Source organism: Psittacula echo (genome assembly GCF_963264785.1).
Source record: "Psittacula echo genome assembly, chromosome: Z".
Lineage (NCBI taxonomy): Eukaryota > Metazoa > Chordata > Aves > Psittaciformes > Psittacidae > Psittacula > Psittacula echo.
The window spans coordinates 75128946-75149835 of NC_137742.1; the positions used below are offsets into that span (position 1 = coordinate 75128946).

The 20890-nt window shown below is 38.7% G+C and overlaps 1 protein-coding gene across 1 annotated transcript in view; it reads left to right on the forward strand.

The window, feature by feature from the left end:
• Nucleotides 1-20890, forward strand: part of RASGRF2 (Ras protein specific guanine nucleotide releasing factor 2) — a gene marked incomplete at both ends in the record, with an annotated part of 139990 nt that overhangs the window by 93436 nt on the left and 25664 nt on the right. Inside the window, one exon of the mRNA XM_080637546.1 lies at nucleotides 328-417. Coding sequence (XP_080493672.1) covers nucleotides 328-417 — 90 coding nt within the window. The remainder of the gene's footprint in view (nucleotides 1-327; nucleotides 418-20890) is intronic.

Genomic DNA, 20890 nt, shown 5'->3' on the forward strand with positions numbered 1-20890 from the left:
CCACTGGTTTTGTCTCACCCTTCCCCTCCCTTTTTTGTCTCTCCCCCCTTTTGCCATTTGATTACTGCTTATTCCTCACCTTGGCAGTGTCTTAGATATTTTTTCGATAGCAACATTAATTATAGTGAAATGGAAATAAAACTTAAATCACAGATGTTAACACAATATTTTTATTTCCCGTAACATAAAGTCTTCTGACAATGAAAGCATAAAACGTTCACAAAGAATAAACATTAGTGAAGATTTAATATCTTATTGTTACTTAACTTGAAAAATACAAAGAAGTACATAGAAGTTGCTAACTTTTCCCTGCCTATTCCTTTACAGTCCAAACTGCTGACAACACCCACTGTTCGGTATCTCCTGCTTCTGCTTTTGCCATTGCTACAGCTGCAGCAGGGCATGGGAGTCCACCAGGTGAGAAATATGCTGCGCAAAACAGAGTAACAATAAAATCCTTAGGTCTTAAAAAGTATATTAAATATTTCTTAAGAACATACTTACCTGAATCCTAAATAGCTTCCGATTTGTTACTTTAATCTGCTGGTGGTTTGAGTCTAGAAACCTCGCCTTTGTGTGGACACTTCAGTACAGTATTCACAGATAGTTGGCATCTTGACTCCCAGTTATATGGACATTATGAAAATACTTGTAATGCATTTAATTTGAAAGTGAAATTGACCCATAAGAATGACTAAAACAACTTAGGGCAGGCTGACCAGTCACCACATGCATACCTGCTGTGACAGTCTGGAAACTTTGAAGAATGAAGCAATTTATGTCACCAAAGAGTAAAATCATCTTTTAGGCTGTTTATATACCACCCTGTTCTGGGGACTTGACAGCAACCACCATGACATATACTTGAAGGAGAGAAAGGAGGAGAATTTATTCAGAAATATATTTAGAACAAAACACGAAACCTAGCAAATGTGAACTGCATACTATACCACATACCTTCAAGAAACAGGTGAGCTTCTGTGCCTTTATTTTGTAGAATCTAAGGAGACTGCCAAACCAGTGAGGTTTTGAACAATCGTGGTGTAAACCAATGGTAGCTTTTCTTGTTGACTTAAATCAGAATTATATTTATCACTCAACATTTTCAGTTCATCATCTGTTGATTGAACACCTGTATTCAGCTATTTCCTTGATATTTCTAGTTCAGCCTATTACTCAAAGGTTAATATTTTACACATATGCAATCTGATAAACATCTCTGTCATAGAATCATAGAACCAATATACCTTTCTTTTTTTTTTTTTTTTTTATTTTTGAGTATTCACTTAAAATTGAAGATTTTATTTTGAAAATGACCTTTCTTATGTCCAAGTTTGGCATACATAAGAGCTGTTGTGCTTAAATAAATTATTGCTAGTGTGAGCTGTATATTCCTTTGAAAGCAGCTGTGTCGTCTGCTGATTGAAGGTATTTAATGCAACTTAAAATACTTGATTTAAGTTTTGAATTTGCTTGCTGCCTTGCTGTGTACCCTTTGACCTCTCTCTTCCACTGAGACCGGTCCTAGGTTATGTTACAAATAAAACACAACTCTTTTAAAGTCCACAAAATCGCTTTCACTTTGCATTGGCACACTGAAGCCCATGGTTCATTTTGATTTAGTAGGAAAAAACATACTTCAACTGTAAATTAACATCTGCCTTTTTTCCATTATAATTGTTGGAATGTCAAGAAACTGCTTTTTAGACTGTCATCTCAAAATCACTCATGAAATTCTTTGCCAGTCAGTAAATTGTCACCACTGATTACAGTTCTTGTATTCACTGTGTCTAAAGTTGCGGTCATCCACTTGACGAGTGAGTAGGCATCATGAGAAAATAATTTCTGGATAAACATGGATCAGTGCTTCCATTACTCTTGTGTACTTCCTGTGATCTTTAGATGATCACAACAGAGTAATGTTAGTTTTAACAACTTTATGAACCTGTCAGAAACACGCATTTAGTAAAATTTTTGTTTGAAATTATGAATGATCTCTGCCTTTGGAATTAGGCACTACCAAGGAATCACTTTGCAGTATGAATTAATTCCAGTATGTTTACATATTGTTCAAAAAATGCAGTATAAGTAAAATATACTGGTTTTTCCCACTAGGATCAATTCAAGTAAGAACTACTGCTTTTGTGTTGTTAAAAGCACAGCTTTTCAATATTTGTAGCATTGAAGTACAATAGAAATAAAATCTACAAGTACGCAGTCAATTGAAGGAATATCAAAGCATGGGAATATTGAAAAAAGAAAAAAAACATCATCCCTAATATTCATAAGTTCCTTTTTCTTTATGTTGCCATTTAAGCTAGTTCTGCATAAAAGGTCATTGTCCTGGGTGACTTAAAGAACAGTAAGAAGGTTCTGCAGCAAATCTAACAGGAAAAGTGTGTGCTGGAGAGTCTCAGGAGACTAAGCTGGAGCAAGGCGGTCCACCTGTAATCAATACAAAAATACAAGGCTACAAACCACAGCTCAGACAGCTTAATCACCTGGTTTGTAACTTGATGCAATTAGAATCATAGAATCAACTAGGTTGGAAAAGACCTGTAAGATCATTAGGTCCAGCTGTTACCCCAGGACTGCCAAGTCCAGTGCTAAACCATGTCACTAATTAATCATAATAGACATGGTATTAATGTTGCAGGGTCATGCAGTTCAAATTTGGGTGATTAAAATAATAGTATTTCTTCCCCAGGTATGTATTGTTCTAATTTTGTGGGGTTTTGTTAAATAATATGTTTTTTCCCAGTGGGCTTCTGTCTCATTCACTGCATAGGATGGACATAATCCCTCAGTGAATCAGGTCTGGGTTGTGTATGAGATTTATGGTGCTTTTTTTTCATTCTTTTTTCAGTTGGTCATAGGTGTCACTGCAACAGATATTGTGATGTGTGCCATTTAATATATTCCTACGTGGAACGTAATGGAATGGCAGGTGAAATTCAGTGTTGATAAATACTACATGATACATGTGAGGCAAAACAGTCAGAGCTCTATACCTGAAAGAATGGGCCCTGTGCTGAATGTTACCAGTCAGGACTGAGATCTAGGATTACAATAGATAGTTCCCTTAAATGACATTAGTGCTCAGTAGGAGCAAAAAAGATAAAGGAAACATGAGAAATTATAAGGCAAGGGACAAAGATGAAAGCAGAGAAGACCTTTGTGCTACCACAGTATAAATCTTGAATTTGCATGTGTATTGAAGACTATGTACAGTTGTGGTGTGTCATGTTTTACATGAAGGAATGAGAACTAGAGAAGGTTGAGAGTTTGCAATCAGTGATAAGTGGAAGTATGAAATGGCTTTTGTGCATTTGAAGTTTAGGCGAGAGATGACTTGGAGGGTTGCTGAGAAAGTTCTGGGAAGTCATGGATGTCATAGGGAGAGTTAGGAGGCATTTGTTGCTTTCTCTAATGCAAAAGGTAAGAATCATCAGATGACTAGCATGAAGCCATGGTTCAAAACAAACACAGGTTTGTGGTTCTTTGTGCAATGAGTAGAAAGCCTGTGAGATTCTGCTGAGGGACATTGTGAAGGGAGGAGACATACCTAGGTTCAAAAAGTGGGCAGATACCTGCAAGCAACGGTCATTAGTAGGTACTAGAGTGGCAACCTAGAACAGGGTCAGGAGCTGAAATCAGCTGGAGGTTGTGCAAAGGTATTTGGAGCCAAGAGTCATTTGTGTCTTCAGGCCTCACTGTTCCCTGAAGCTTCAGGCCACTTTTGGTTTTGTTTTATTTTGTTTTGTTGTTTTCCCAGGCTATGAGCTCTTAGTTCTTCTCAACCTTTTATCTTCCTGTTCTGATTGTTTAGCAATGAATTGAGGCAAGCAGATAGCAAAGCTCTATACTCACTCTACCAGAACCAGACATAAAGAATATTTAATCATCTCATTTGGAGAATGCTGGCCATAACATTTTATAATGCTGTTACCATGCAATAAAAAGTTTAAATACTCGTAAGTATGCAAAGTTCTGATCAGCTCTCCCATGGCGTATAATGGCTTTGCATACTGTTAGGTGAGCACCTATGGGAACACTGTCTATGTTGGTCCTGTATACAGGCTGCATGACAGCATGTGGCTTGATGGGAAACCAAGGTTGAAAGACTTTTGAGTGCTTTGGTCTGATTTAGGTATCGGTCCACTTCCCCCTTCAGGTGCAATGTGAGTGAAGTGCATATTAGCAGTGCTCTTAGACTTCTTCATCCCCAGTGTGGTGGAGCAGAGCTGTGTTTTTTCTGCCACCCTGATCTGTTGAGTTCATTTGCTATCTGGGTGCATGACGTATACATGTACTCCTACCTGGGCCCTAGGAATAGTTCAAGCTTGGGTTGCCCAACCACACTGTATGCTGGGTGCCTTGCTTGCTCGCTCCGCTTGAATTGGTGCTAGCTTCCAAAAGCAACATAGAAGTTATCTGGCAGCTCTGCTCCAATGTCTTTCTTATAATATGGAGAAGTTCTTACAAAAATTTTAGTGCTAATGGCCTCATCCTAATGAATATTGTGCTGATCTCTTCTTTTAGCTCTGCCATGACAGTTAGGTGGTCTTTAAGTGTAACTCCACCTCTTTAAGTGGAAGCCCCACCTTTTCAGGAATGATTTCCTTCTGCCTGAGAGTCTGTCACACAGCCAGTGTCAAGAGGAGTGAGACTGGCAATGCTGGAGAGGAACCTCCTGCCAAAATACTCACCAACCATTTGTAGTTTTGCTGCAAAAATCCTGCAGATGTTACAGGAATTAAGTAAGAACAGTATAATGTATACAGCACCCACACAAAACCTAGCACTAGATAAAACCAATTTGTATGGAAGAGTATTTATTTCTTCCATGGGTTGTAGAACTTGAATATTTCCCTGGTTTATCTTTGTACAATTCTTTCAAGTGTGTTACTGCTGATTTTTAATCCTTGAATTTGTCTTTATGTCTATTGTACACAGATTCAGAGCACTGTGTCAGGATCAGTAAGATATCACGCATTTTTAAAAAAGAAACATCTTTTGGTACTTATTTACTGAAACTGTTTGCTCTGCATGCAGGCCCTCATATTTGCTAGTTCTCATAAACTGAAGGTGCTCTGCATGATTGGGAGAGATTCAAACTTCACTTAAAGTCTCTGAATAGTTGTATGAATGAAGCCGAATTAGCAAAATAATGCAGTGTTGGGTTTGTAAATAATGAATAAAGTAAAAAGTACTTACATAAGCTTAGCAAAAGTACAAATTTCTTCTCTGCTAAAAATGCCTAAGACAAATTGAAGAAAATAAATTGATAATTTTATATTTAAATTAATCTACTGAACATGGGCTTCAAGGAGATTGTTTGCCAAAACTAAATTCAGAGTCTAAACTGAACTTTTTATATTTTACAGCAGATAGACTGAAAAAACTTTGAGAAGACTTTTTTGTCCCTTAACTCAATTAAAAAATCCCCAACATAGAAAATAAACGTTAGACAAGAAGCAAATACTTAAACCCAAACAAAAGGCTTGTTCCCTAATGAACATTGCAGCTTTATTTCAATTATTCTGTCATCTGATTGTGAGCTGGGCACGTCAGTATTCCAGCATGCTGCATGCTTCAAAGCTGCCTCCCTCCTACAGCATACTGATCCACGCTGTAGAGAATGTACCATTTTTCACAAGAACAAGGTGACATTATGGGAGAGGACAGAAGTGGGATGGAAGCTTGTGGTTGGCAGGAGGGTCTGGCTTCTTTAGTATAAGCGTTTGTTTTTTAAAATACATGTGAAAGGGAGAGGAGAGAGTGAGAAAGAAGTAGGGAAAAAAGAGCCTTTGGGGGAGTATCTCTGACAAATATGATTTGCATGTAGGAAAATCTGCTCCATGCAAGCAAGGAGGAAAGATGGGCTTATTCCCCATGATTTTAGTGATTTAAAGGAGCAATTAAAATAACAGCTTGAAGCTTTGAAGCATCTAAATAAAAATGAATTGCTCATATACTATCCATTTCAATTAATTGGCTGCACATATCTCTGGGGCTAAATTACCTTTGACTTGAGTTATTTACCTGAATATTGTTCAGGAGAGAGAATTTTTCCTAAAGCTCCTGTGTTTTAGAGTTTGTGCCCTATCAAAGAACATTTCAAAAGATCTTTCAAACTATCAGCCTGCAAATCCTTTCTTATGCATAGAAAATACAGACAACTCCTTGTCTTTTCACAAATCCATGCTGGTGCTTCAGAGAAGCAATCTTAATCTAGATTGCTCTTGGTTTTAGGCTAGCAAACCTCATCAGCCTGTTTACCAGAACATTTTCTGATATTATCTGATTTTCCATAGTTCTTACAATCTGCCTGCAGAAGTGATCAGTCCTTTGCAGCTGCAGTAGATTCTCAACAAAGCAAGCACAAAACCTGCTCCACTAATCTGCTAGCTGCAGCTGCTAAATGCAAGCAGTGTCCTCCTGCAAAGCAATTTAATATGCCTTGGCATACAAAAGTATGTCCTGGTGCCACTTCCATATACTGCCACCGAGTATTTTCCAATGTTGACAATGCGTCTACATGGATGGTCATGCAATCACATCACTGATTAGGGAGGGGTCAAATTCCTTTCTTATTCTTGAACTCTGTATCAAAATGTAGTTGTATGTTAATTTCCACTGATAATCATGCAATCACATCACTGATTAGGGAGGGGTCAAATTCCTTTCTTATTCTTGAACTCTGTATCAAAATGTAGTTGTATGTTAATTTCCACTGATAATCAATTATGCATTTATGCACTAATTATATGTGTAAGTTATGCATTAGTGATGGAAAAGATGAACAGAGGGAAGTGTGTAATCCTGTTAGAGTATAAATGTCTGATTTATTTTGACTTAGCTATTTTTGTATTCTTGATCCCTGCCTGGGATAAAACATTGTAGGGCCTTTCTGTACTTTCTTTGACTAATTCTGAAGTAAAGCTGCCAAAGCTCAGTTTTAGAGCAACTGAATGCATTTGAGGGTAAACAGTATGCCAGTGATTGATGTGACAGTGTCAACTTCAACAGCCACTGAAATGAATATGGAAAGTCCTCATCTCCTCAGAAGTGCTGTAGGAGTTCGTCTGCCATAATATAGAATCATAGAATGGTTAGGGTTGGAAAAGACCTTAAGATCATCTAGTTCCACCCCCCTGCCTCACCCTAGATGGTGTAGCCCAAGGCTCTGTCAAGCGTGGCCTTGAACACTGACGGGGATGGAGCATTCACTGCTTCTTTGGGCAGTCTGTTCCAGTGCCTCACCACCCTCATAGTAAAGAACTTCTTCCTTATATCTAACCTGAACTTGCCCTGTTTAAGTTTAAACCCATTACCCCTTGTCCTATTGCTAGTCTCCGATGCTAGTCTCCAGCATCCTTGTAGGCCCCCTTCAGATACTGGAACATATATAACGTACCCCAACTGTCAGAGCAATAACAAATACAAGTGAACTTTCGTAAATTACGGCTATGATTTCCACACTGACATATCTCTTGAAAGCCACATAAGCGCTGAAGTTGAGCCAGATGAGTCCTGTGAGCTCTGTCTGACACACTTTACCCTGGCTTGATTACTGTCACAATATTAGATGAATAAAAATTAGCTACTAGTAATAATTCATGTTTCATAGAAATCCACATTACATAGTGGGTCATGCATAGTCTTTTCCCTTCTGATAAATCAGGCGCAGATTGATTTAAGCTGACTGCTAATTTTAAAAGGCCAAAATCAGCATGAGAAAGTTTCACAAAAGTTTTTAACAAGACTTGCTTAGCTTATTTTAGGTTGTGACCAGCGGTGTTATTCTGCAGTTATTCAAACTACTTGCCAGCTCCCAGTGTGACAATATTTTTGTTTTGTTTGTTTTGGCATAATACATAATTGGAGTAACGGAATGACACAGCTTGTGACAAATGATACGAGGGAGATCAGACCATTGCATGTTCATGTGTCCATGTGTAGTTATACGTATGACTGTGCCAAGAGGAGGCACTGTGGCTGTACACACTGCGGCCATCAGCACTTAAGCTGAATAGTAGGACTTGGAGATGTACTGTACAAAATAATGAAGGCATACACTCCCAGTGGGATCCCATTAAAATGGAAAAACACATAGAAACATACATTATGCTTTTAACAGATACAGTATTTCCTCAGTCTTGCACACAGATTGATGTGAGCATGTAGTTCCACATTCAAGGCTATCAGCTGTACTGTTCAGGGAGTATTTCCCTAATTCTGACCAGAAGCATAATAAAGTGGCATTACGTTTCCTGAGAGTAGGCAGCTGAGTTAGTGTGGAATTTGGTGAAAATGAGGATAAATTGAGGTTTATAACAGAAATTATTACTTTTATACCCATTGTGAGAAGGCAGGCAGAGATTTCCTTGCTATGATGAATGTTCTGTGAAAGGTGAGTGGTATCTGATGGTGATGTCAAGATGGATCCTACATTATGTGGATAGCTGGGTGATGCACTTCTGTGTTGTGCTGTTCTAAATGCTTCAAATTACATCAGTAGTTATAAGCTAGCTTCTGGAAAGGTATATATTTCTTTGTGGCTTTGTACATAAGTATCCATGTCTAAATCAAGACCAGAAAATGTGTGTCTTTTCTAGTTGATGTTCTAGTTACGGTGCCGTAAACATTGCTATTAGTAATAGTTACAGTAGTTTTGCACTCTAGCAGTTTTCTGGGTTATAACATCTCATTTCTTGTACTTGAAAAGCTTTATGGAACCTTTTCCTTATAAATTAAGATACAAAATAAAAGGAAAAAAAAAAAAACCCACCACGGTGGTGATATAACCCAATCAACAATCAAGATGCAAAGCATTTAATTCTTTTGAATCTGCAGCTTGTCCCAGTAGGGCTACTCTTCATAGAAGTAAATTGGATAATTGACAGTGTTGTAAGTATCACAGACTGTTCCTAAATATTGGGAAACAGACCTTCATTGTAACGGTAATCCTTCAGGTCATGGAACTTTAAGACTGAATTTGAGAGCATCTAGGCTCCTGTCAGAGATACAGGGTGCTATCAGTTCATAACTGAAATCATTGTTTGAGGCTGTCAGCTTCCAACTGGATAAAATCTAGTGTCATAAATATTCTGTTTGTGATCCTCAGAGTGAAATTAAGATGCAAACAAGGTCAAGTACTGCAATCGGCCAGTTTGTTTATTATAAAAAGTTAAAAATATTATTATTATTATAGTGATAGGACACATCAGAAAAATGGATAGAAGTCAAGCAAGCATTCAAAGTGCAGAGAGAGAGTCACCACTGTGGATGTAGTGGTGTCCCGAGGGTCCTTAGTCATTCATCTTCGATGGTGTATGTCCCCCAATAACGATTACTTTTTCCTCTTTCATAATGCATTAGGGGGAAGTACCTCTGTTCTTAATGTCATGTACTGCACATTCTGGGTGCATCCAGTTTCTCTGGTCTTGTAGCCGGTTCTTCAAGAGTGCATGTCTGTCAGCAATACTTTCGATAATGGGCAGCAATTCCTGACACCAGTCCTTGAGATAAGGGATGGTGGAGTCTTATCTCAGCTCCTCACACCCATCTTCAAGATAACAGACCTCACCTCCTCATACCAATCTTTGAGACAATGGGCAGTGGAGTCTGATTTCAGTTCAGTCTCTCACACAGGCATGCTTATCAATCCTGCTTCTGTTGTGACCCTCCCCGCCCCCTCCCCCAAGAAAGTTTAGTTCCAAGAAAGAAAAGAGTTGGTGTTGGTAGGATCTGTTATCCTCTCCTCATCTCTTATACAGGACAATCATTTTCACTTGTCATTTTTGTTTGACTAATGGCTCTAGCCAGGAACTGGGAAAGTAAGTAATAGTTCCCTGTTGGGAACATGTTTTAATGATGTTTCCAGACCAATTTATGCAGATTCAGGGTAGTTTGAGAAGCACTGAGATCTGAAAACTAGACTTCCTTGGAGTTCTCTATTCCCCAGAACTCCTGGTGGGAAATACACAATGACTTACTGTACAGCTAACGCTGTTCTCTATTAGAAACGGTTGTGTGACAAGCAGCCACTGGCTTTTACCCGATCAGCTTTCTTTCCCGGTGGCTGGAGGGTCATCAGGAGTTGCCCAGATGTTGTTACCAAAGTAGAGGTGGCCAGCACACGTTGTGACCAACCCACTGGAGTTAAAAGGATTGGGTTAAAAGGGATGCCGGTCCTCCAGCAGAGAGAAACACTTGCTCTCTGTTCCATTTTTAACACTAATTCACAAGGCTGCTTTTATGAGACATCTGTGTTTTCTCCTGCCAGAGGATATTTTACTGGGAAATTCTTAGAAAAATAGAAATCAAGATTAAAACTAATTTTCTTGGAATCTGCCTTCTAATTCAATAACCCTGAATGTTATTTCTTTCTTCTGAATATTCACCTAGTCTATAGTGCATTTTAATAGACTTCTATTTTTGTTCTTGAATTAGGACCCCTTTGAATTTAACAAAATTGTTGCTTAGCAATTTTAGATAACTGGCTGAACATTCATGTTCAAATTGAGATGAATCTTCCCTTGAAGTTTTATTAGAGCAACAACTTTGTTTTAAAATAATGACTTAAAAAAATTAACATTAGTTTTGTCTCAAGTGGTGCCTAGCCTTGGGAGTTAAGAGCCAGAGGAAAATGATGATTTTTCTTCACTTTAGCAGAAATTTAAGATACCTTCTTTTTTTTTATATGTTTCTTTCTCTTGAATAAATTTCTTATTCTAGTTCATTAAGGGAGCTGACTACTGAGGAAAAAGGTATTTGCACTGGACATTTTGTGAGTTACAACACTGTGAACCACGTGTTTCCTGACCCTAAGTCCTGAGCAGCAGAAAGGAAAACTCTGCACCATAGACATGTGCAAGCAATCTGGCACTGAGAGAAAAATTCCTTCTTCATCTAAGAAAGGAGACTTACCTATCCCTGCCTCCCCAAAATAGGTCACCCCAATCCTACTGCAATAGATTGGATGGGATGTGTTTAATATGCATTTTCCAGTGGTTTAGATAAGCTTTTCTGGCAAGCTTTTAGGTGGTATTCCCTCTGCTCTTCTGAGCTGGGGAGGAGAGCAGCTGGAATGAAGCCCTGACCACTGCATGCAGAAAACCAGCCCTAGTATGCTGACGTTGCAGGCAGGGAGTTCAATCAAAAGGTCTGGGTTCATAATGAGGGCAGGTTTGTTTAGATTCTCTAATATCTTCCCTATATTTGGGGCATTCATTAATGTTTGTAGGATGGGAAGAGAAATTTTGGAAGGATTTTTATGTGAGGGTTTTTTGCTTCCTTCCCCTTCCTCACTCCCCCATTGAGCCTAACTGCATAGTCAATTGCATAATTAATATTTGTTTATGCTACTATTGAGTTGCTTAATTTCTAGCCCAGTCATAAGTGGTCTGGAAGCTGCATATGAGATGGACGTTTTGTTCAGAGATTTTTTGTTGACTGGTGTGCATCCTGCCAATTTTTGTTTTGCGTGACAGTCAACTCTCTGCTCACAGATGGTCTGAAAAATTATACATTTGGCTCTTTGCAATTATCGCCTCCTTTCCATTTAACATTTATTGTCATTAAAAAGATAATGAATAATTTTGCATACTACTTCCTTTAGCCTGTGCAAAAAGCCCAGACCAACTAAAGGAAAAAAAAAATCCAAAAGCACTTTTTACAGTTTTATATTTCTAGCTGTACATTGCCATAGACTTTATTTTAACCTTTCCTTTGTGGCAGGGCTCACTGAGAATTTTAAAGATCTGAAAGCTTTCTTCTAGCAGTTCTTGAAAAGACTGAGCTTTATGCAAAAAAGATCTGCTATGCTCTTCATATTGCTGATAGAGCAGGTTTAGAGTACAGTCAATGTGTAATTAAAGAAATCATGAGGTAGATATCTCTTGAAATGCAGAAATACATCAGTATGTAAAAATTGCTTTTTATGTACCCTGAAGACCAGGAGACATAGCAGGAACACTGGTAAATTTACTTGGCTGATGTACAAATTCAAAGAAATACCAGCTGCAGTGTTGCCATTCTTGTTATTACTCATGAAAGATAATTCAAACATTGCTGCAGTAAAGTAAAAAAAATGAATAAGATGTACTAAAGTAGTCACAAATATAATTGTTAAGTTAGGCTGTTAAAAAAGGCTTTTCTTCTTCTTTGCAATTGTTTGCCATAGTTCTTTTATATAAGTAAGTCATAGGAAAAAAATCTGCTGTCACATTGCACATGTGTCATGATACTGTGCAGTCTGTAAACACAATTGGCAACAACAGCCTCTGAAATTCAGGATCTATTCTTTTTTAGAGATATATCTAAAAGCACAAGATCTGGGTGGTTTTGCGTAGGACTTCACTGGAGAAAGTGGACTAGCGCTTACATTGCATGCAGGTACTCTAAAATCTAGTACTAGATTTTGGTGATGACACTAACTCCGTGTTTGCTCTTTTTGCTGTTGCTGAAGGAAGAAAAGAATAGGATGCTGTCGAGTGTTAATGGAGTTACTGCTGTTCGCAGTTGTGGAAAATGCATTCTAAGAAGTGCAGTAGTCTAAAGCTTTAGATGCTCATTCCTGGTGCTTTTGCAAAAAACCTAAATGCTAATGCATGCAAATGTTTTTTTCTATCTTTAGTAGATAAATGCACAATGGTATTTTCTCTGAGCCTATGTATTTATCACCATATGCCAATATTAATAATGTAATCTTGTAATGCTGCTGAATTTTAGTAAAAAAAAAAAAAAAAAAAAAAAAAACACAAAACAAAACAAAAAAAAAATCCCAAACCCCAGACTCTTTGGTATCTTTTACTTCTAAGACAAGTCATGGATTTTTAATACCACATTGTGTAATTTGCAGCTGCATGCATGCTTTCATTGTATAGCAATTTTTAAAGACTTTCTTCCAATTGTGAGACTCTGATATAGTCTCCTGAGAGAACATTCCAAGAGTTTGTGCCAGTTTGCCAGTTTTATCTATTGCAGTAACCCTATTTTTAAGGATTTTTTAAATCACAAATTTCTAATTCAAAGAGTTCTTTGCATTTAAAGGAGTATTTTCATTCTTTGTGGTATTCATGTTTTAACCATAAATCTCATATGCAATATATAGTAATATAATAATAATTGTCAGATAAACCTTAATGTTATTATTAGGAGTTAAAATAGTGTCTTGGTCATAAGCATGTTCTTTAGCCACTTACCTTTTTTTCCCCATCCATTAAACTGAAAGTATTTCACTGGGCTGAGATATTTTTAGACTTCTGGATTGAGTTCAAGTTTGCAGCATAGTCGTGACATAACTGCTTTATCTCAATGCTATATTCTTTAAATTTTTCTGATTAGAAAAAGCCTTTCTAAAGCAAAAGTCATTTAAAAATAGTTTACCAACCTTTCTCTTAAATGTTTTGCAGAAATCGAACAGAGTCAGTATAGCTCTATGTGTGTTACACTATTTTACATCAGCTGGTGCATGTGAATCCGTGGGATTTACCTTACAAAGACTATAATCCCTTGACTTGATTTGATAGTCAGATTGTATTTGTGGTGGAGGCTTTAGAGAGAAAAATCAAATACATACTTGGAATTACTTCTGACGTGGGTGGTTACAACAGGGATTTTCAGTGGCATATTTCTTAGAAAAAATTATTTCATATGTCCCAAGAACCAGTGAAAGTGAAATTAAAAGCCTGAAATGCATTGGACACTTGATTTCTTCTGCTTTTTAATAGTCACTTCTTCTGATGCTGTATGAGATTGTAACCGTTTGTGAAACTCAAATCCTGGCATAGTGAATTATTACAGATGCCTCTCTCCTAAACTGAGGTGGCGCAAAGATCATGGCTAGACTTGATACCTCCGACTTTCAAGCCTCAGACTGCTCACATAGAATCACAGAATTGTTTAGGTTGGAAAAGACCTTTAAGATCACCGAGTCCAACTGTTAACCCAGAACTGCCAAGTTCCCCACTAAAGTGTGTCCATAAGTGCTATATTTACACATCTTTTAAATACCGCCCGGAATGGTAACTCCATCACTGTCAACAGTTAATTTCTACTCAGTGAGGCTGTTTCCTCTTGTCCTATCACTTGTTACTTGTTATATGGAATCCTTCCTTCAGTTCGTTGTAGAAACCAGTAAGGTCCCCCTTGAGCCTTCTCTCCTTCAGACTAAACAATCCCAGTTCCCTTGGCTTCATTATGGCTCTGAATGTGTATATTTGATAATTAGAAAAAAAAAAAAATCCCACAACAAAAAAAAACAACTGTATTATTGATCAAATATGCTGTTCTGTGAGTGGGAGTTCATCATCTTTATGCTTGTTTTCATCAAAGTTAATAGGGTCTTCTTTTCCAGCTCTGCCATTCTTCAGCTGGCTAGTGTTTCTCAACCTGATATCATAATTAAGGAAATAAAAGGAGAACAGAACCATTGGCAGGTTAGATTTTTTTATCAATATTGGGCCACTTGCTCTCTGCCGTATTTCTTTGAAAATGTGTAAAACTCAATTTCTTGCTATAGAATGTATGACCAATAAAGATGGGTATCTTTATTGAGTCATCCAAGCTTTTTTAGGAATATCAAAGAAATCTTTTTTGTGATTAGGTTTTCTTTGCTGCATATATGTTGGGAAGGCTTTCCTTTTGTGCTGCATACATTGGAGAGGCCGTTTCAGTTTTAATCTGATGAAAATTGAACCAAGCCTGGGGTTTATTTATTCTTTATCCATGTCAGAAAGTAACACTGATGTCTGCCAAGCCTAAAATTTCAGGATTTGGACCATGTTGAGACATGAAACTGGCCTACAACTCAAGAGCAAATTTATCAGAAGAAAGAGGAAAAAAAAAAAACAATCCACAAGACAGAACTGCATTTAACATTTCCTTCGATTTTTTGTCATTTGTCTCATGAACCATGAATGTTCCCCTTCCGCCTCCCTGGGCCTCTGTGGGGTTTGCTGTGACCTTGTCATAAGCTGGAGTGCAGTTTCATCCTATGTTAGGTGCTAACATATGTTCAGTGCCTGACTTCAGAGTATCTCAGTGAAACTGACACATAAAATCTTTTTCTGAAATCATATTTTTTGCTAAGAAAGACACCAGAAATTTGTTGAAGACACGCTTCATAACTTCAAAAAACTTACCCCTAAATCTTATGAACAGAAATTTTCTTTTTTTATTGATAAACCCTTAAAAATAGATGTATCATCAAAGATTTCAACAATTTAATTGCTGTGGTCAGGAATTGTGAACTTCTGCATTAATGCAGAAAATCAAAATTCATAAGTATATATTAATAAGTATTAAAGTATAAATATATTAATAAAGTATAAATATAGTTACTGTTACTAAACTAATAGGTTTTGACATCCTAAGAAAAATATGAAAACAAATGTGCATCATTTAGTTTCTTTGACATTTATGGTGCAAAATGTAACATAATGCAAATGTTCCTCTTGAGCAAGGTGGATTTTAAAGAGGAAATAATGTAAATTGCTGGTAGAGTCAGGTTTGCTCAGTAGAAGAAGAAAAAGCAGGATAGAATTTTGCTGTAGGGACTTCTTAGTAGCTTTTGAGGAGGGGCCTGTCGTCTGTCTCATGCTGAATGTGATGAGATCCTTGGATCTGGTCCTGAGTGCAGCAATTCCACACATCCTACCTGTAGGTATTGATTTCCTGTGGTTTTTGCTTTATGAATGGGATAGATGATGATACCTACTACTGAAAAGTGATTTAGACTTTTACATAAGAAGAGCTGTCTATGTACAGGGTATTCTTATAATTTAGTCTGTTTTTTTCTGCAGATGTTCAGATTTATGTCTATTCAGCATCTTTTTTTTAATCCTCAACGACAGTGGAAGCTATAAAGATATTAGTTTTGAATATAATGCACATAAGAAAAGCATCTGAAGGTGAAACTAGGTTTTGCATAACATAATCTAAAGACAAGAGTGATTAAATTACATTGAAAGAAGTAATTCACTGAATCTAGCAATGCTGGCAGATTAACATTGTTTGACAGCCTGTGGTAAAAGATCTGCATCACCATTACATGACGAAACTTTGTGAAAGCTCTGTGTATTAATCTCAACACATACTGAGGAAAAACATTACCTGAAAGCAGCACTCACTGAAGCAGCTGCCCACTAAAATGATTAATGATTAGAAATCCTGCTGATATTTCTAATGTGGAAAGATTGCTTCCCTCAGGAGATAAGCAGATATTGGCCAAGTGTTTCACGTTATTTCACTTTGGGGTCTGGATGTTAGCAGTCCCATCCAGAATCCTAATTAAAACACTGCAAAGGTTGGCACCCTGCTGGATTGGACCCTTCACCTCTTGTCTCCTGGAACCACAGTAAAGATGAACTTAGAAGAAATCATGGATACTTACCCACTTATTTAAGTGTAACGTGTGTAGTTAAGCCCCAAAACTGCTCAGTGCTAAGGTTATCACACTATGTGAAGGACAGCTTTAAAACTGCCCCTTTTAAAGTTTCTTTCCACCAGGATTTGCTTCTGGATATCAAGCTAGACAAAATTTCATCTGAGGCTTGGAGAACACAGGCTGGAAAGTTGCTGAGTGGAAAAGAACCTGGAGCTGCTGGTTGATGGCTGCTGAACATGAGCTAGCTCATGCCCAGGCAGCCAAGAAGGCCAACAGCATCCTGGCCTTTATCAGCAATAGTGTGGCCAGCAGGGCCAGGGCAGCGGTCATTTGCCTGTACTGGGCACTGGTGAGACCACACCTCAAATCCTGTGTTCAGTTCTGGGCCCCTCACTACAAGAGAGACATTGAGGTGCTGGAGCAGATCCAGAGAAGGGCAAGGGAGCTGGTGAAGGGCCTGGAGCACAAGGGTGGTGAGGAATGGCTGAGGGAACTGGGGGGTTTAGTCTGGAGAAGAGAAGGCTCAGGGGGGACCTCATTGCTCTCTACAGCTGCCTGAAAGGAGGATGGAGCCAAGAGGTGGCTGGTGTCTTCTCCCAAGGAAAAACAATAGGACATTTTGTTTTGAAAAACAAAAGGACATTTTTGAAAAACAAGAAGAAGCTGCCTCAAGCTGCACCAGGGAAGGTTTAGACTGGATGTTAGGAACAATTTCTTCCCCAGAAGGGTGGTCAGGCATTGGAACAGGCTGCCCAGGGCAGTGGTGGAATCACCATGCCCAGAGGTACTTAAAAGATATGTAGGTGTGGCACTTAGGGACGTGGTTTAGTGGTAGGCTTGGCAGTGCTACATTAACACAAACAGTTCTATGATTCTGTGATTCTATTTTGTTAACCTTTCAACCCACCTTGATTATAGCCAAATGGCTACGAGTGCTTCCAAGTACAGCTCATGGACAGGAATGATACTATGCTAGGGAGTGTATAATCAGAGTTAAAAACTAATCCTAGCCCCAAAATAGGTAGAAAAAGTATATGGGTTATAATAGCGCAGATGCCAAAATGCTAAAAAGTTAACTGGAAACTGGTAGGATGCTTTCCAAGATATACTTTAGAGGTGTGGTGAAACCCTTGTTGCTTGCAGCATCATGCCTGAAGCCTTGGCTTCCAGTTCTGGTCTGTGGGTCAGCATCCTTTCTTTTAGCTGCATAGCAGGGTTAAATGACAACAAAATTTCATATTGCAAACTTTGCATAGTCACTTAGTGCAGGTCCAGGTTCACACTTACATATGGACAGTCAGGGCATGATGCGTGGCCCAACAAGGTTCTGGCTGTCTCCTGTTTTATTGCAGTTGGCAAGACAGCTTGGATTTCCTACTAGACCAGAACCACTGTCACATATTGCAGAAATAGAATTGGAAGATTTGGGTTACCGTTTGTCTGCAGCGTAAACAGCAGCAGACACATGGGTTATCCAAACTGGTGATGTGAATGTGCATAATCAAATAAGGTTGTATAGTGGACTCCTTGAAATATGCATGAACAAGTAGGCTACGCATACGGAGTAGCTGCAGTTGTCATGGCGGCTCAGGGTTTTGTTTGGAGTTATATTATGAGAGAATTAAGTGGGCAGAGAGGGAGTGGAGGAAGTAAGGAGCAGCAGTAAAGCTGGTGCATTAGGAGGAATTTTCACTATGGATGGTGCAGGAAAGACTGATGACACCATCGACGTTCACTGATGTCTGCTTGGATAGCTTCTGTAGTATCTTCATCAGATCTTAGTCTGTGGTCATCTCCTCTTCGCATTTCTGTCCCAAAGCCCAAGTGGTTTTGAAAGTCACGAGGAGCAAAACCGGTACTGGATGTACTTTGCATGTTTCTAATTCTATATGATGCAGCTGTGACAATAAGTTTATTGGTTGTGTTTTGTTTAGTCCTTTTCTATGAAAGTTAGAAGAACAAAAATTAACAATGCTCACTGGTCTTACTTGTTTGCAGCTGATACTTTTTTCTGAGTTTTGTAAGATCCTGAGATTAATAGCAATCTTCTGTGCAATTTGAATGTTCTTGAGTACCTTCTCTTTTACATGTTGTCACCTTTTGGTTAATGAAAAGGTCTACTCAGTGACTGTAAGAACTACTGAGATTTCTGTTGCTTTCACCTTCAATATTCACTAAATTTTTCTTTAGATTTCTGACACAATTTCCTTATGGGAATGATGCAATCCAGCACTTTAAATGGTGGGGGGTTTTAGCTGTACTGACTGGAAGGGAGCTGACATACCAGTTTTCAACAGACTTACTGGTATCTATGTATGTGTAACTTACACAGTCTTCTGATATATAAGTGAATAAATAAAAAAATGGGGTCTATTGTCTGTAATTTTAATGACAAAGTCATGTATATAAATCCAGTTAAGCTTATCTAAGGCATAGTAGCACTTATTAAATAACTTCTAATTTTCAGACTAATCTAACTAATCTGTGCCTGTTGGGCATTTTAATGATGAGGATGGTAACAATATCTACTGCATGCTGACAGTTCTGGCTCCAACTTCAGTTACAAGTCAGTTCAGGATTGAAATGCTAACAGCTCCATTCTAAGCACCACCATGCAACAGGTTCACACTTTGCAATGTCTTATGGTGGTAAACCTGGAGAATTATAGAATCATAGAATGGCTTAGCTTGGAAAGGACCTTAAGACCACCCATTTCCAGCCACCTGCCATGAACAGGGACACCTTCCACTAGACCAGGTTGCTCCAAGCTCTGTCCAGCCTGATCATGAACACTGAGAGGGATGGGGCAGCCACAGCTTCTCTGAGCAACCTGTGCCAAGACCTCAGTGCTCCCACAGTGAAGAATTTCTTCCTTATATCCCACCTAAATGTCCCCTGCACCTGTCAGTGATGACTTGTACACCTCTGTCTTCATGAAGGGTAGTTCTTCATCTTCATCTCTTGCAGTGCATCTCCAGCATTGCCTAGAAGATTGTCACCAATTTTTGAAGTTGGAGTATGGTCAATCCCTTTGTCCTGAACTGATCCATGTTCCTTCCATGGCTGCAGAGTGTTGAAAACCATGTCAATAAGGCCCTTAATGGCATGGTTTAGTGGTGGACTTGGCAATCCCAGGGGTAACAGTGGGACTTAATGATTTTAAAGGTCTTTTCCAACCTAAATGATTCTATGATTTGCTTGGAATTAGCATGGTAGATTGTAAAGGAGGAAGAGAGACAGATGCATCTTTTTCTGAACATTACAAGTCCCATTAGCTTTGTCCTGCTCCAGCCTCAGTTGCCTCAAGAAGGTCCAAGGACTCCATGTATTATTCTCTAGCATTACTGGCTCTGGTTTGAGGCCTAACTCCTCTGAGCTGCTGTCAGAGCCACTCAATCTGGAGCCTGCCTGAGGTCTGCTGTTACTGAAAACAAGTCCTGAGGAAAAACCTTGAGGTAAATCCACACATCCAAATAGAAGGACACTAAGCCAGTATACAGAGAATATTGGATATTCCAATCCAGTCCATTTCTATGAGAAAATCTCATAAGCACAATTTTCTTCAGAATCAACCTGCAGATTTAAGTCTTGGACAGTAAGTGTTTCTTCAGAACTTTTGGATTCTTTTTTGTTCCTATAAGGAATAATAAATTCTATGGGTTTTTTTGTGAAGAAAGAAGAAAACACATCCTGGTTGTCTGAGTTGTTTGGTATTTAAAAACAAGGTCAAAATGGAGTTAAAAGATTTGCAGTTTTATTTTGAAAAAAAAATGTATTTCAAAAAAATGTATTTCACAAATTCAGTTATTTATTTGAAGTCTTGTACCTGAAGATGTACAATGAATCACCCACTTGGAGTTAAATTCAATTGTGTGTCTGTGTTCAGCCTCCTCCTAGAGAAATGTTATGGTCTAAATATGTGATCGATGAGGTGGGTGAGGAGCTAGCTGATATGCTGCAGCAGAGGATGGTGGCAAATAGCTCCTTTTCAAACTGGCAGCTTATACTAGTGGATTCCCCCAAGGATCAATATTGGGCTCACTGCTGTTCAGTATCTTCATAAGTTATCTGGAAGATGGGATCAAGTGCAACCTGACCATGTCTGCTGACAGTACCAAACTGAGTGGTGAAGTGGACACATTGGAAAGGAGAGCCACCCTGCAGAATGACCTGGATGGGCTGGAAGAGTGGGGTAGTAAGAACCCAAGTTCTTGTTCAGCAAGGACAAGTGTAAACTCTTGGCACCTGGGAAGACATACTTCAGGACTGCAGCAAAGGCTGGGATCTGCCTGGCTGAGAGCAGCTCTGTGGAAAAGGACCTGGAGCTCCTGGTTGACAGCAAGCTTAACAGGAGTGAACAGTGTGCAGCTGTGGCAAAGAAAGCCAATAGAGTGCTGGGGAACATCAACAAGGGCATCAGCAGCAGAGATAAAGATGTCATTATCCCACTCTACTCAATGCTTCTCAGGCCACACCTGGAATACCAGGCTCAGT